Source organism: Drosophila eugracilis, unplaced genomic scaffold (assembly GCF_018153835.1).
Source record: "Drosophila eugracilis isolate 14026-0451.02 unplaced genomic scaffold, ASM1815383v1 contig_445, whole genome shotgun sequence".
NCBI classification, from domain to species: domain Eukaryota; kingdom Metazoa; phylum Arthropoda; class Insecta; order Diptera; family Drosophilidae; genus Drosophila; species Drosophila eugracilis.
The window spans coordinates 1,084,640-1,102,200 of NW_024573311.1; the positions used below are offsets into that span (position 1 = coordinate 1,084,640).

At 38.6% G+C, this 17,561-nt stretch overlaps 1 protein-coding gene across 9 annotated transcripts in view; it reads left to right on the forward strand.

Annotated features, from left to right (window-relative positions):
* The window catches only part of LOC108110562 (neuronal acetylcholine receptor subunit alpha-7), an 85,313-nt gene that overhangs the window by 61,906 nt on the left and 5,846 nt on the right, over positions 1-17,561 (forward strand). For 2 of the 9 annotated variants that reach the window (XM_017219652.2, XM_041819100.1), the window contains exons 3-8: positions 287-331; positions 3,653-3,762; positions 10,585-10,765; positions 12,111-12,186; positions 12,583-12,777; positions 13,570-13,656. In XM_017219652.2, coding sequence (XP_017075141.1) covers positions 287-331; positions 3,653-3,762; positions 10,585-10,765; positions 12,111-12,186; positions 12,583-12,777; positions 13,570-13,656 — 694 coding nt within the window. Of the gene's footprint in view, positions 1-286; positions 332-3,652; positions 3,763-10,584; positions 10,766-12,110; positions 12,187-12,582; positions 12,778-13,569; positions 13,657-17,561 lie in introns of those variants that run through there. The other 7 variants (XM_041819102.1, XM_017219653.2, XM_017219660.2 and 4 more) reach the window with 5 other exon arrangements.

Below are 17,561 nucleotides of genomic sequence, written 5' to 3' on the forward strand. Positions count from 1 at the left end.
AGATGCTATAAATAAAAGAAAAAGAAAAATAGACGAACAGCTCAAAACGAAAAAAAAACACAAAAAAAAAATCCTTATAAAACTCATAAAACAAATGTATAAACCAAAACTTTCTTTTATCATGCTCTGCTCTTTTTAAACTTTTGACTTTTATTAACATTTTGGCTTTTCTTATGTTTTACTTAATATTACTTTCCATTGTTCGTCTTTCGTTGAACTTGATTTTCTTGTGTTCTTTTGGCGTTAACAACAAAACAACCAAAATTCGTTCCAAATGCGTTTGTAGGACGAGAAGAATCAGCTTCTCATAACGAATCTTTGGCTTTCGTTGGTAAGTCTTAACTAAAACTCGCCATCATAAATCATAAACCTAAACCCCAAGTTAAATACTTACTTACTAGCTTAAATCGTAATTTTAAATAATGTGTAATCGCTTTAAACCTATTTAATCATAAACCAAACATCAAGGACTCTTTCTGTTTCTGTCCGGCTTATCCTTCTAGTTGGTAGTAGTACTGAATGCTCGATTAGGACCAGAAAGAGTCTATTCTGATTATAATTTAAACACACACGGCCCTAACCTAAAGTATCAACAGTTTACCGAGTTTATATTCCTTGTTGAAAGTTGAAAGTTTCATATCCGAACTCTCCTGCTAATCTAAAGCTCTGTTGTAAAAAAAAACGCTTCATTCTCCAGACTCTTTCTCTCTTCCCATCTATCTCTCGTTGAGATTGCGTTGGCTTAGCTCGTGTGTGCGTTAAATTATTTAAACATCAGCACTTAAATAAGTACCATTAAATACAAGCTTAAATACTGTAATAAATCGCTTACTTAAATACAAAACCCCACATGCCCACAGACACAGCTAAATGAACTTTGATTTCCGCTATTTCCTTTTTATTCTCTTTGAATTTATAACTTTTCTACATAGAGATCTACAAAATGGCATTTCTTTTTTTTTTTTGGCATACGGCCAATAGCCGTTTTTTGACATTTTTATTTAGTACTCGATAAACGAGTTAGTTTCAGTTTCTTTTCTACTTAAGAGCAAACTAAAAAATCAAACACATAAACCGAACTGACCAAAAAAACATAACTCTAAACAGAACCTAACCCAGCACAGAAAAAACTACACTACAATTTGCATGTCAACATATCGCATCGTGTAATATGTCCATTTGTGTTAGTTCGTCCTGCATGCCTTTGTATGAGATTGTTTGCTCCTTATCTATCGTATGAATGGTAAAAAAAAAGGGGTAAATGCACGGACATCAGTCAGCGGAAATCCAGGCGTATATATTTTTGTACATTTTTTTGCCAGCTTTTACTCTCATTTCCGGCATTAATCCTGTTACCCCCGTCAAGTCCTGTCAATTTGGGAAATTAATTAAATTATTTATTTAACACGTGACTTGCTAACTGCAACGCGCTTTCTCATAGCCCACAGTTCGATTCCATCCCAGAAGGAGAACTATAAATTTTAGTAATTTCACAATTGCAATCAAACGAAAAATACACATGAAATGCCGCATCTGAACTGGTGCAATCTGCACTATTTATGATTGATGGGCTGTTGGTCCGAGTGAGGCGTTCATAAACTGTCGGCATTCGCCCTCAAATGGTGTTCAAATGTTTGTCAATATACCACTCGCAACCGCAGACAGGCAGGCAGGCTGCTGGAATTTCAAATGCCAGTCCTTCCAGCTGTCGATGGTGCCAGTCAACCAACCGATTGTTGTTCTGCTCGACGGCCCAATTATGCCGTCAAATAGCAATTAAAGCCGGTAAATGAACGCAGAAGCCATCAGAGACAAAGCGCGACCAGTAAATGCCCGAAAAATCGATGACCATCGACTACTCTTGCATACGATTTTTAAGGTTAAATAAGGTTATAGATAAATAGCTTAAATTTGTAAAACAGTTTAGGAATGTAAATCAATATTAGGCATTGTTACAGATTTGATTTCTTCTAATTTGCAGATTTTCAATAACATTTATAGAACTAGAAAAAAGGCAATCAAATAAAACAAAGTGACACTTATTAGATTTCAAAACAAATTCCAGAGTCATGACATTAAACCGCATTTTAAAATAGTTCATTCCTAACCACATTAGGCCATGTGCAGGGATACCCCAAAGGGGAGACCCTAAAGCCTAGACACGCTCCACTAAATGTGAGATTCGCGGTAACTATTTTGCAAAATAATTGCCACGCTCGCATCAAAATCTGCGTCCTTCCGCCTGGCGAATAAAGTTTTTAGGATCCATAGAGGCATTCGGCTCACCTCGAAATGGAATGGCCGTGGTACCGGGGTATCTGTTTTTACAGCTGTCATAAAAACCGCACACAACAACAAAAACGGGAAAGTGGCAAAGTTTAAACAGTTTTAAAGCTGCCCCGGCACAGATGCAGATACACTACACTCGTATAATTTAATGCAGCAGGCGAGGCCATGTGGCATGTAATTAAATTTTTGTGATTTAAAAAAGGGATTGTTTGCTGCTTCCGGGGCAAAGAGGGCTAGAGAGGAGAAGAGCACGTTCTTCTATGGGAGGTCGGCCAGGACAATTGCTTGCTCTAAAAATGCCACAAATGTGTTAAATTATAAACATAACAGCGGCAACAACAACAACAACAGCAATAGAACGAACATGAGCCCGGCAAAGGCGAAACTAAGTAGAGGGGAAACTTTGCCGCTTTTATGACACGAACATGAACCACTTGTAGGAAAGCCACAAAACGCAACGGCCAGGGGGAAATTCAGGACGTGGGACAGAATCGCGTTGCAGGCAACCGCAGAGTGACACAAAGCACTAGAGCAACTGTTTGACTACACTGGGGAAAATCATTAAGTAAGACTAATAGAGGATGTAAAGAGTTATGACTCAATTTGTACTTCAAATTCAATGGCTGTTAATTACTTTTTATACAATCTAAGTACCCCGAAAGTACTAAAGCAACATCCTCAATTATATTTCCCATCAAGACTTTAATAGTTTTTCTCGCTGTGTACCAACAAACAGGATCAGAAAAGAGCAAACGAGGAACGTTGATAAAACTTGTCTCATATGCGGTTCCGTCGAGGGGTGGTGCGGCGGAGGGCGGTCTGGTTGACTTAGCCTGAAATTGTTGTCAAGTTGCACATTGTTGTATAATGCAGCCAGCAACAGTGTATCTGTATGCGTGCCCCCTGTATGACTACGTGAGAAAGACTGTGTGTGTGTGTGTGTGTTGGTGCGTTGGCATGCTTAAGCGCAACAGCTTGCCAATCAGTTAGTAAACGAAAAAAGATATGGAACGAGTTGGCCATCTTTTTAGCCTTATCCTAGTCCTAGTGCGTAATGGTAGTGGTAGTTGATAGCTTGCATGTGTGTGTGTATATGTGCATGTGCTCAGCATATGAGTAGATTTCATTTTCAAAGACCTTACTTTCTTTCCAACTTTCTTTTCGTACTCTAACCAACCGAGCCCCCCAAAAATATACATATATAACCAGAGAAATCTGTTTTCTTTTCCAAAACATCACGTCGCATTTTTGTTTGAATTTTTAGACGTTTCATTTGATAGTAAATAATACATATCTGTGTATGTTAAAATCAGAGCAATGACAGAGCAATCATTATTAAAACTAATAAAACATGTCAACGCAGGAGTGGAACGACTACAACCTCCGCTGGAACGAAACGGAATATGGCGGGGTCAAGGATCTACGAATCACGCCCAACAAACTGTGGAAGCCCGACGTGCTCATGTACAACAGGTAAGTGATCTGTGTCCAAGACCAAGTACGGACTCTCAGTAAACGTAACCAAATAGAAAGGCTAACCCAGCCAACAATCAAACTAATCTGAGAATCAGTATATAAAGTGTTTGCGCATTACAATAATAACCAGCCATATAGAGCAGACTTAAGTCTAGGCATAGGATCGTATAACTCACAATATAACTCGTAAATAAACCACAATCACTGTATTACTTGAACAATGGTAAGTTAGGCTGACCAATGAAACCACAACCATCCAAGACGATGCCTAGGATGATGACCCTAAGACCCTAAGACATTATCGTTAACGTTATCGTTTCGTTTTGCGTTCAGTTATAGTTTTAGTAAAACTTAGAATACATATATACTTACGTAGTTGAATTGTGCACTTTAGTTAACTTAAACTAGATTACTAGCTAACAACTAGAGTTGTGGCCTACTTGCAGAGTCTGTTGAATGGGTTTTCAAAGGGATATATGAACTCCATTTGAGAAGTTTTAGCCGTTAACAGACCCTGTTAAGTTAGTTTATACACCTTAGTTAATAATATTGTTTGTACGTTTTGATTTGAGTTGGTTTTTGAATTCCGAACGATAATCCCCACCATATTTGATATGTTTGCATACACTTTAGTTATGTATGACCCATATCCATAGCCCCCTAATTATATTGCTATTATTATAAACGCATCATAATCCACTCGCTATTGTTTGTGTGTCTATTTGTAAACAAATATTTGCAAAAAAATAAAAGAAAAAATATATATTTGAAAATCGAAACAAGCCGCAAGTCAAACATGCAATTATGTGTTTTGATTCGGTGGCCAAATCGACTTTTCCTACCCGTTTTATTATATAATATTTGTGTTTCAATGTTATCCACTTATGATTTGCTTTCAATGTTTACGTTTCGAAAAGTGACTTAACCAAAAATAAGGAAAAAAAAAAAGAAAACCAGAATAATTTACATTTGTTTACTTCAATAAGAGTAGTTTACACGCAGTGGTTGTCTAGTGGGACTGTACATTGTCAGCTTGCCGTTGATGTGGGCCTCACATTGTAATTGGATTCGTAATGCTAACCGAACGTTGTATAACACATGAAATGCCTGAGTTATCCAGCATTAACTAAACCAAAAAAACCAAAAAAAAAAAAAAAAACATCAAAAGCCATAAAAGCGAACTTAAACCAAAGACGAAGTAAACGCTAAACAAGCTAAATAATCGCCCAGACTAAACTCCAAAGAACCTAAACTTTGTTTAACCAGAATATTGCGCAAGTATTTTGTTCGAAACAGCACGGGTCAAATTCCTCGAATCGAGGACAGCGGTCTGTGGTCTGCTTCCCAGTCAAAGACTCACACTTAGACTTCACCTTAAAATCACCTTTAACTTGGGCTCAAGTCAAAGTCCTCTCGCTCTATATCCGAAAGACAATAACCACCTCAGAGATTGTTCAACAATATGCTGGTGTAATATTTCTGGTTAGACGTTCAGTACTTGAATTTATTTGGCCGACAACAAACTCTACAAAAAATAATTAAAACCAAAAAAATAAGAAATGGAAAGCTAAATGTTTTTTGTCATAAAACTCATACGTAGCTTTGCAAAAAACAAAACAAGAAAACCATCCAGAAAACCATCACAAAAAAGGCAAAATAGATTTTCAAGTATTGTGCATGAGAAATCAAATCCCTCTTACTAAACAAAAGACTAAATAAAACCGCATATAAAAATAATACCAAATGCAAAAAAAAATATATATATATTTAACCTAAATCCCCACCTCATCCCTCACAACTAAAAACCGCTGTGCGATCCGTCAAGGTGCCAAAAAGGACATGTACCTTGTCTGGAGACCAGCTGCCACCACCCAAACTAATCCACCACCCACATTCCGTATACACATACATACATAAAACACTTCACATAGAAACACAATTAAATTAAATCTATTAACAACATATTAAAAGTATCTAAATAGAGAATCCATTCCATATTAATATAAGCTTAAACTAAATAAATTCTACTAAACCGAAAACTTGGCTAGGCTAGCTAAGCAAACCCATCAAGTTAATATTAAACCAATGCACCCACAGATTAACTGATTATCAACCGCTTCATTTAAGCATTAAATACTAATAAAAATTAAAACATTTCACGAGAAAATACGTTACAAGCTTATAATTATTATAAACTAAAAAACTTTCGGTTTACCGAGAACAAGATGAACCTTCCTTGGAAAACTCTAGTGTAGTAAAATTTCTTCCATTTATCAATGATTAATCTCCACAGAAATTTCATTTTTATTAACTTTTAGTTAAGAGAAGAACTTTGTAAAAAGTTATCTTTTAAATCCTTTGCCAACATTCCGCCGGCAGTTTACATTTTTCTTTTGGCTTAAAGTAGATTTGCCTGAAACTTTGTCCGTTTCCATTAAGTGAACCTTTTAAGATGCTAAAAGAAGGTAAATAAAGGCAAAACATAAATATTAAAAATAAGTATTTTTAAAAATAAAGAAATCTTAATAAAACGTATTTCATGGAAGTATCATCTTTACATTTTCTAATCCTAAAAGCAAATACCTAAAAACGAGTCCGTCTAAAAGACCTTGACTAAATTTATTACCAAAACGCTATCACTAAATGTTAGTCTATATGTCCAACTAGTTAATCTAGAAGTGTGATTGTGTGTGTGCGCGTGTGTGCTTGCTTAGGCAAAACAACAGTGGTGCTCCACTGGTCTGGTAATTATGTCCATAGCATAGCCATGCATTCATCATACGCCCCGTAAGCTAACAACAATTGCGAAGGGAGTACAAATTACAAATGTTTTTGGCCTCCTAACGAGTGTTAGATGCCCGCATCCCAGTCATTCACCCATTCAAGTGCCTTGAATAATTGCCATTTCATTTCTCATTTCGCCATTTTACCATTTTCTCATTTTCCCATTTCGCCATTTTAAAATGACCAACAAGAGAGTGGGTGGTGTGTGTGTGTGTATGTAAGCTTTGCAATCACCAAAGTAATCAATTGTTATCGGTGTGTGCTATATACATATATATATATCGTTCATTTTAGCTATTCGTTCACTGTGTTCCTAAACAATAATAAATAATAATAAGCTCATGTTTCTCGATTCTTGCTCGGTGTCCAGTTATAATCATATCTCTATATAACCAACAACCCACCCACAAGCTGTTTATCTACTAACCCATAACTTTATATCTGTGTCTAACTACCCACTACTATATACCAATATTTATATCCAAATATATCGTATATATATATATATATATTTTACCATCTGTGTGTGTGCGTGTGCATCGATGTGTTAACCAGACAGGCATCGAGGAATCATTTGCCATACCCATTAAGTCTGCGTAAGTTAGCCTAAGTACCCATGTAAGCTCCAAAACCAACTGCATGCATCCCCCCTTCCCGGCCAGAAATCTCTAGGGTATGTATCTCTTCTATATGTAAGAAACCACAAGTCCAGAGACACCTAATGAAGCAGCTGCGGTTGCAGTGCTACTTTGTGCAGAGACAAACGACTTCAAAGGAATAACTCTATTTCTCTAAATTTATATCTCATCCAGCGTTTTTCCACCAACGGAATTATCTGACAGATTCGCCTGGCCATATATACGAGTACGCCATGCATTCATGGCCGGGCAAAAAAGCTAACATTTCCACCAGTTGCCTGCAAAAACTTCATTATGATATTTCCATTTTTTGCGATTTGCTAGCTGCGTTCGCCGCCGGCTGCGATTGCAGCGAAACCTTTTCAGGGCACTAGCCAAAAAAAAAAAAAAAGGAAAAGTTAGCCAAACAAATCCGTGTCCACCCAGGGGAGCTTAAACATTTTAAGCCATTACTTAAACGTCAAAAATTTGTTTCCACATCCTCTTGGCCATTGCCAGGTGCTGACTAAAAACAACTTAAATGCCACACAAGTCCCAAGGCATAAAAACTGAAAACTGGAAAAAGAAAAAACCAAACACATACGCATTTAGTACGGCTCAAAACTTGGTCCCGAAATGAAGACAAACTACTGCGGAGACTTTGGGCCCAGATATAAATGCACCTGGCGGAGTGTCAACTCTGCGGACCGCTGGCCAGGTGCATTTGCAGGACTAATTGCAATTTATATTTGCCGCCACTGCAGGACTAAGCTTATTTAACCTAATGGGGGAGACCGGTCACACACGGTTTACGCTTGATTGACGCATGGGGCATGTTCACTATGTATGTCCCCTGGATGCCTAGATTCCTGGACCCCTGGATCTAAATGGAATTTACATGTCACCCGAGAGCCGGAGCAAACAAAAAAATGCCCAGTCGGGAACAATGAATCAAAACACGTACGCGTTGCAGGTTTAATTTCCATGGCACGCAGCATCCGGCGTTGATTTCGCAGGAAAAGGCATCGAAAATGTAGGTTGGGGAGCTAAGAACCAGGACGAAGGACCACAACCAGGACCAAAAATCGAGACAAAAGAAGGCCGAGGACGAGGACGAGGCTGAGGCCTACGCGCGAATGGCTGGAAATAAAAATCATATTGATTAGCTGGGTAATCGGATAGTCAGGGGAAATCAGTAGATGGAGCCATGGAGCCATTGGGCGTGGCCCTCGTCGTCGCCCCATGGAGAAACCTTTCGGCTGTCAACTTTGTTTGCTAATGAACTTGCACACAGAAAGTCCAGGGTTCGTGTCCCCGACTAAGGAGCCAAGTCAAACAGTGGAGCTTCGGGGTGTTCCCTGTTACTCATTCGCCCACATTTCTTAGACAGTTTGCAAAGGATTCCACGTCGAGTTCACGTTTCATTTCGAAGAACATTGCCCCGACAGACTTTTACTTCGTTTAATTTATTAATTCCAACCATCTTCCTCTCGTTCGACTTACATTTGAACCTAATTTGTATGCGTCGCCAGCGCTGCTAATGTGCGGCCATCATTTAGATCAATAGCAAGAGATTCACAGACACGAATACGGATACAGAAAAAGCCGTAGATGGAGATACATGACTGTTGAAGACTGGCCGTGCCTCATTACGAAGCCTCTTTCTGCGAATCAATCGACTACATCGCTTTCCTTCCTTTTTTTCTTTGTATCATTTACTTATGCTGATTTCGGCCGTGGATTGCGATTCCTTTCACGGCTGCTTAATTGAGATGCCGGACCTTAAACCACCAATGCCAGCCAACGCGAAATGAAAAGCTTTCACTCTAATTGCAACATTATCTGTATTCTTCAAAGCATCACAGAAGTCGCACAGAAGTTGGAAGTTAGCCGCAGTCGAAGGTTCGACCCAAAAAATGAAACTGACAGCGGTGTCGGCTTAGTCGAAGGATCCGTGCCGTGCCGTGCCGAGACCAACGTCAATATTAATAAGAAGCCAGGCCCGACAGAGGGATTCAGCACCAAGGACGATATAAAAACACAGACGAACCGAATATTTCACTTTTCGAAATTAAAATGATTTTTAAATGCGGGCAAAGTGATGAAGGTTGCGCCGGTCGAAAAGGATTGACGTGCCAATTAGAGGTGAAAATTGGAATGTGTTAAAACACATTCTTGGCCAGAATGCTCTCAGCACTCGCTGTCATATCAATTAACTGTAATGCCGCAGAATACTCACATATATATTGGGGCCAGGCCAAAATGACCCCCCACCCCCCACCAAAACCGCAATCTCTTAAGCCCGAGTGGGCAACATCTGCGCTTTGGTTTCAGCTTGACCTGCCGCTAATCAGCGCACAAATTCCCCTTAAATGCCACAGCAGTTGCATGTAAGCCTCGTTACCATGGGGAAACACGGCCCAACACCCCAACATCCATGTATGCTCGCCCATTCTCTAGCTGTCACCCAGCATTTCAGTATCATGAATCCCCCCATGACATTGCCTCTTTTGCGGTGACCAAAAAATGCAAAACAAAATTGTCCACAAAATGTTTACGCAACATTCTCGGTACTCGACTCGGAATCAGAATCAGAGCCGTAATTGCATTTTATTGCAGCATTCGAGGACATCAGCAAAGTCAAGAGGCACTCATACATAATGCACGCAAATATATAGATATATATATATTCACTGATGGGTTTATATATAGCTATGCTTTGCCCACATTTTTGGAGTATCTGCTGAGGTTCATTTGCATATTCGCATATTGGTAGTACGACTGGACAGACTGGATACATAGCTGCAAAGATATTTGTATCCGGCCGCAGATTTCCATTTCCATTTCCATTGCCATTTCCCAGACCGTTGTCGAGTATTTTGTGGCGCACTCTATTGAGGCAATAGAAATTCCGTTGGGGTCGTCAAACGCTGGCTGAGATCCATTACGAGTAAACGGAAAACAGAATAGCAACAAAGTAAACCCAAATAGTTTTAAGTGCAAGCCATATAAGTCTGTCCCAAGTAGAGTTTTGAGAACCACACAGAGTTTAGCCTTTAAGACCAACACACAACCCAGAACAACAAACCAAACACAAAATCCTCCAAATGATTCCCAGAATAGTTATACTACCCAAAAACTCCCAGCTCTAGTTGCCTAGAGCAAAGTCCAAAAACAACAAAAAAAAAAAAAACATTTTTAGTAGTTATGAAAAACAAGAAAATGACAAATCACAAGCGCAAGTCACAATATAACTTAAACAAAGAATCGATCAACTGCTAAGAAAACTATAATATCAAAAAATCAAAAAAAAAAAAGCGATAAATGATAAATCAAACTAATTAGTAACTTGATAAGCGAATAACAACCAAATCGATCGAGAGAATAATCCATTAAAACAAATTGTACAATAATCTAGCGCGGATGAGGGATTCGATGGCACGTATCACACCAACATTGTGGTCAAACATAACGGCAGTTGTCTGTACGTGCCCCCTGGTATCTTCAAGAGCACATGCAAGATAGACATCACGTGGTTCCCATTTGATGACCAACATTGCGATATGAAATTCGGTAGTTGGACTTACGATGGAAATCAGGTAAAGTGGCAATCGACAAAATACACAGCAAAGCAAAAGCAAAAACAGTAACTAACAGCAACAGCAACAGCATCAGCATCTAGTTCCAATAGTACAGTGAACGCTGGCTACACTAGGCAACACATCACATTACTCACACACACTAACACCCAAAACACCAAAAAAGAACACATTCAAACTCGAGCACGATCACGCTTCTGTCAATCACGAGACTCACGCACGAGGAACACGCGAGGGCGGTCCAACTTGTCGAGAGTTGACTGTAGCCAAAAGAAAAAGTATAGAGAGTATATAGGATAAACGGATAGGGTTAGGACGGATTTGTAATTTCTTTTATATGCTTTTCCAAACTTCCATCTCTCTCTCTCTCTCTCTCTATCTAACTGTCTTTCTATCTCTATCCACCCGATCTATATTCTAGTTTTTGATTTGTTCGTTCGTAAAACTCATGTCGAACAATTCTTTGCGTTTTTGCGAATTACAAAACCAAAAGATCGCAGTGTTGTTAACAACACTGAACTGTAAGAGGTCCAGTGTGTCGGCTGAAATATTCAAATCGGATTATTTTCTAAAAAAAAACTGAATATTTTATGCCCACACACGCACACGATGAGCTTAGCTCAAAAAAGGCAACCGTTTTCAGCACTATCTATTTCTGCCAGTGTTGGAAAACTTTCGGTTAGCCCAGTCGTAGAAAGTCTCCCAAAATGGAATCATGTGTTGAAACCCTAGAATCTTTCAACCCAGAGAACTTCTGAAGTTTCAACTATTTTGCATGGTAGCAGGCAAATAAAATCAAAAACCACGCCCAAAATAAATCAGCAACAGGCGAATATTTTTTTGGACGACGTAAAGACTCTTAATGAAAGTCAACAAAAAATAAACATTACATATACATATCTATACATACTCGAAATGAAGGATGTTTTGAGAAGAACTTTAAGTTAAAGCGTTTTTATTTTCCACGTATTTTGCACCCACAAGATTTTAACTCAAAACAAATGAAAAGAATATCAAATTCTCTATTTTGCTCGCTCTCTATTCTCTCTCTATATATAATTCGTACACCTCGAACACATGCTATATCTGTACATAATTGTTGTTTCAATGTGGCTTTTTATTGTAAAAACTCTAATCAAAATTCAACAACAAACTAAAATCTTAAATGTTCTCTTTCTCCAATATTAAAAAAAAAAAAAAAAAAAAAACCGAAAACTCAAACTCAAAACTCAATGACCAAACTACCAAAAAAAATGTAAAAATTAATTTGCTTATTGCAAATTGATTTCCATTCTCTGTGAATACCCATGAAAAAAAAAAACTCAAAATATCGTTTGAAAATCAGTTGGATTTGGTTTTGAATTCCGAAGATGGAGGGGATCTTTCCGATTTCATAACAAATGGCGAGTGGTACTTGCTTGGTTAGTAAACAAACCTCATTATGCTTATTTCTCTAACTGTTATTTCGTTTCGATCGTTGTCATTTGTAAATGTCTTAAATCAGCATTACCTCGATTGCCTAAGAAAAAACCGCATTTCCTTATTATTTTAAACACATTGCTTGCGATACCGAAAAATTGCTTCATAGACCATTATGTTTTGCTTAGCTCTTGATTTCTTTAATCTAGTTTTTACTATTAAATTGTACATACAACTTTACGATCTCGAATCGCAAGTCTAATCTGTATAAAAAAAAATATAATATCTGTTGTACATAATGTGTGTCTTTGTGTCTGTAAATGTATCCATGTTTGTGTCTCTGTCTCGATCCATAATATCCTTGCCACGAAGCTCACTAATCCAATTTTATCGTTCAGCCATGCCGGGAAAGAAGAATACGATAGTCTACGCCTGCTGCCCAGAACCATATGTCGATATCACCTTTACTATACAAATACGTCGCCGTACATTATATTATTTTTTCAATTTAATCGTGCCATGTGTGCTAATCTCATCGATGGCCCTCTTGGGCTTCACATTGCCGCCGGACTCGGGCGAGAAGCTGACGCTGGGTGAGTATGCCAACCGAGTCCCCCTTCGACCCAAACACAGAACCACTTTACAAACTCTCTATATATATATATTTACCAATCGATCTCAACTGTATTATCCAATTTTCTAAATGAATTTTGTGAGTTTTTTCAGCGGTGATACGAAAGATAATCCCTTGAATCGAAACTTCCAGTTCGAATCTTTGTATATGCATAGATGTCTGAGTTAGCTAGTTAGGCCCGGCAGGTTATCGAGTTCGGTGAGGTCAAAGCAGCAAGGGTAGCGAAATGAGGCTTAGCTGGATTTAATTATCAAAGATAAACCCTAAAAACTCCCTTTAAAATCTACGTATTCAACGCTGCTTCTAACGATAGTCAGTCTATGCATGTTCTCTGTTCAGTTTTAAAATAAAGTAAATAACTTTTATTAAAAGAATCAAAGAGTGTTTCCTTTTTGACAACAATACAAATAAGTAAAAAATCATACCAAAGTATATTATTACCAAAAAGGGAAACACTCATTTTGCCCAAAAAATAAAATTAACTAAAAAGTCCCTGCTGTCCCGTGCAAAGATTAAATAATGAACCCCTTTATAAACTCCTTGAACAATATCACCCAATCCCAAATTAAAGGAGTAAAACTAAAAACCTAAAAAGTTGATGAGTAAAATGTGTAAAAGTTATCCTAATTTTTCGATAAATACTAATGATATAAATCTTATTATGTAAACTTGATCTTTCAGTTTTCCGATGTGTTTTGCGTTCGACTTTGATTTAAATTGCGTTTTATATTTATTGTATCTCTTGTTGCAGGCGTAACTATACTACTATCATTAACAGTATTTCTAAACCTTGTCGCCGAGTCCATGCCGACAACGTCGGATGCTGTTCCTCTTATAGGTACACACACACGCTAATTAAAACGCTATAGCTTAAAGTACGGACCGATTGCGATCGGTCGAGCTAACATCAATCACTACAACCAGTGTCGAACAGAAAGTCGTGCTGTGCTAATGCTGTTTTTAGTTAATCATTAGTTTTGCTACAGTAGTGCAATGAACTGAGAAACGAAAAAAAAACTAAAAATACAAAAAATACCAAATTACTAAAACTAAAAACAAAGCCACGAATACTAACAAAAGATACCAATCAGAAACGATATACGAAATACCAATTAACTTAGCTCTCAACACTTCTGTAACTGTCTTCTGCCTCACACCCACAAGAACACATAGCCCGGAAATCCACTTACACACACACACACACATCCGGTTACATCCGGTTACACCTCTACACGAATGAGGAATGATCAATAACTCCTAACTCTCCGTATGTTTGCCATAGATCTATCTATATCTCTCTGTAATCTCTGGACTCTCACCTCGTGTTGAACCACCAAAACCAACTGGATGTCGGATAGACTAGCCACACGTTCTACATATGTATATGTTATATATATCCCAGTACACACCACTGCCACACCAATGAACCAACACTTAACAACTCCTTTCCAAGTACCATGTAAAGTACTCAAGTCTCAAACCCGAGGAACTCTCTTCTCTCACTCTCTTACCTAAGCTTTTCTTTCGCATTTTCCTACTTAACTTAGCTTATGGTCTTGCCCAGTCTTTTCTAATATACTTTTTTGCTAACCACTTAATTCCATCTGGTTACCTCGGGGTCTCCGATAGCTCTGACATAATTGGTATTTGACCACACGACTAACACACACATCGCCAGTCCAATCACAGCCACAATCACAATTACTGCCACAATTACAGCCACAGCTACAAGTACAAATACAATTAAGAGAGTTTTTCGTTTCAATTTTGCTGTGTTTGCCAAAAAAAATAAAACAAAAAACAAAAAATCGGTTCCTGAGTTATTTTTGTCGTTTGGTTGTTGCTTCGTTTGTTCGATTGTTTGTTTGTTGGATTCGTTTGCTTATCTACGTGTGCCTCTAGCTGATCCCTTCGTTTCGATCGTATCGTTTCGTTGGTCTTTTTAGTTCTTAGCCTGCCAAACCTACCAATGTTGAATATAACAATAAACCCAAACTGAGTAAACCCGATCATCCTGTAAATATAAGCTTGTCCTTAGTGTGCCCTCGCTCTCATAATCACGCTGGGACGAGTCCTCCTTCTACACATTCCCTACCGTCTAATCATCCCGACTCTGAAAGCATAGCAGCATTCCAAAAAACCGCATAAAAAAAAAACGTAGTCAGAAATGCAATTAAAGAAAATGTATTTTAAATCTAGCCACAACTGTATATATACACAAATATCTTAAAAGAGAAACTATAAAAAATCCAACGAACCACCTTTTTTCGCTACCAAAAATATATGAAAAACAGGAGTGAAACCAAAGCCAAAAAGAAACAGAAAACCAGAAACAAAAACCAACTAACTAACTTACAAAAAGCCCAACAGCGAGTTAACCAGTTTTTCCGTTTTTCCTAAATTTTTTTTTTTTTTTTGGTATTTTTCTTGGCCTGGTCAGACAAAAACATCAACAAACCATAAATAGAACAAGAGTGAAAGTGGTGGAAGGATTGTGGTAGTGTGATTGGGCTCGAGGGCAGGCAGCCACAGCATGAGGTCAGTTAGGGATGCAGAGTGCCAAAGAAGCGTACGAAATGCACTTACACTCACGACCCGCACTGCTCCTGCCAGTCCTTGGGAATCCAATTCGCCATCTGCCTTCCCTCGCTCTTCTCTGTGGCCAAATCGAATGTCAATTGCAATAGCCAACATCACCAGAGACCTCGGATTGTAGAATCATTCCCCTCGTAACTCAATGCATTTACCTCGTAAAAGTTAGTGAATAGAAAAAAGAGGTTTGTATGGCGGCTGATGTGAACATTTTGATACTTGGCTTGGTAGAGAGGAATAGCTAGCTAGGCCAGAGCTTGTCATACTTGTACCTCCTCTGAGCACACGAATCCTGTTGACTGTAGATGCCTCGCGGTAGGTATAGCTTAACCAAAGAGTTTGTATCGCTAGAGCTGTACAAAGAAAGCCTTAATAAGGGGCAGTCCAGGGCTGCCCTCGAAACTAAGCATCTATGTTAATCATATATGACTCTATATATATATATATTTCGACACCGATCACCCACAATACCGAACACTGTAAATAGACAACACGCTGAACAGACGTAAGTACACCGAAACCACTGGTCCTTAACCCAACAAGTACAAATACACCACCGAACCACCACGAAAAGAACAACCAGAACTTTTGTCGAACGCCGCCACACGAGCGCATGCAACTCCAAAAATATGTAACAAAAAAAAGAGGCTATAACCGAAAGCAATCCAAAGCTTAACACCTTCTCAACACTCTGTCTAAAAATCCCTCTTTCGCTCTCGCTCTTTCAGTATATATACCAGTTTGTCAATATTCATATAGCTACTATATCTCTCCTTCTTGTTCCGGCAAGAACTATTTGAACTTGCACCTACTTACTCGCAAGAAACGAACTCCTTGAATTCTCACACACCAAAACAACCCAAAAACCCAACCACCCAGCCACTAAACAACACCAAACTAATCTAGATCTTCTTGCTCAAAAACCTGGAAATGTATCTATAAATAAAAAAAAAGCAAACGCAAACGCAAAATTCCAGTCATTTGCAACCCGTAAACTCCTAGCATCTAAAACCGTACCCACGAACCATATATAGAACCGTAGCTCTAAACGTATCGCCGCCTAAACGATAAACCCTAAACGAAACCAAAATCGAAGCAACATTTGAACTTGCATTTATGCAGATCCATTTGATCAGATGGTAGAGTTGCAACTCCACATAATATCGTATCGTTCATGATGTCGAGCCCATCATGCGTTCATATTATGTCATGTATCTAAATCTATATATATATATATAATATTAACCCGTTCCGATATTTACCACCCTTCCAAGCCCCCAAAAGCATTCCCCCGAAAAGACTTGACAAATCATTTGCATGCGAGATGCAAAATTCCCCTCCTAATGCCCATTTAGCCGCTGTCCTCGCTCTTGCTTCCACTCTGGTGCCGTCTCTTTCGCTGTGGCACGTAGCAAATTAAATGAGGCGCGCATGTGGGCGTGGCAAATTGGCAACACGTAGCGGCAAGTGTAAAAGGGGGGTTGTGTCGGTGGAGTCTTGGGTCGACTTCGAGTTCAATTTACAAATATATTCTCTGGCCAAGAAAAACTTGCGCTACTTTCAAAGTTTTTCCTGTTCCTCCTTTGCCCTACTAATGGGTCAAAGTTGGTAGAATGGTACTACCACCCGCTTCCCAAACCCCCTTCAACCACTAAGCTCTTGAAAAGTTGAGATTTTGTTTTAAAAAAATAAATATTTCTCGGAGATGTTGTGAACATTTTGTGCCCATTCTGTCAGATTCAAGCGACATAAAAGGGGAAAAACACCTTCAGAGATTTAACCTAACGCCATCTCATTGGGGACCAACTTTGTAAGAGCTCCCCTTGCTTTTTATATATATTTGTATATATCCTTAAAATATATACCCTCCCCCTTCCAGGCCCTCCAATTTCTGTTAGACCCAATTCAATTTTTGAGTTCGCAGCATACTCAGGCATATACTCATCCACACTCAATTCACACACTTCATTCAGAGATCAAGATCAATGAAACCGATAAATGCTAATTCTAAATAGCCAAAAAAAAAAAAAAAGAACCCTTCTTCAATCTCCAAAATCCAAAGTCCAATGTCCATCTCCAATCTCCATGTTCGGCCCGAAAGGCGCTGCGTAAAACGAAACCTCGAACAGATACAAAGAAACAGATACTGCC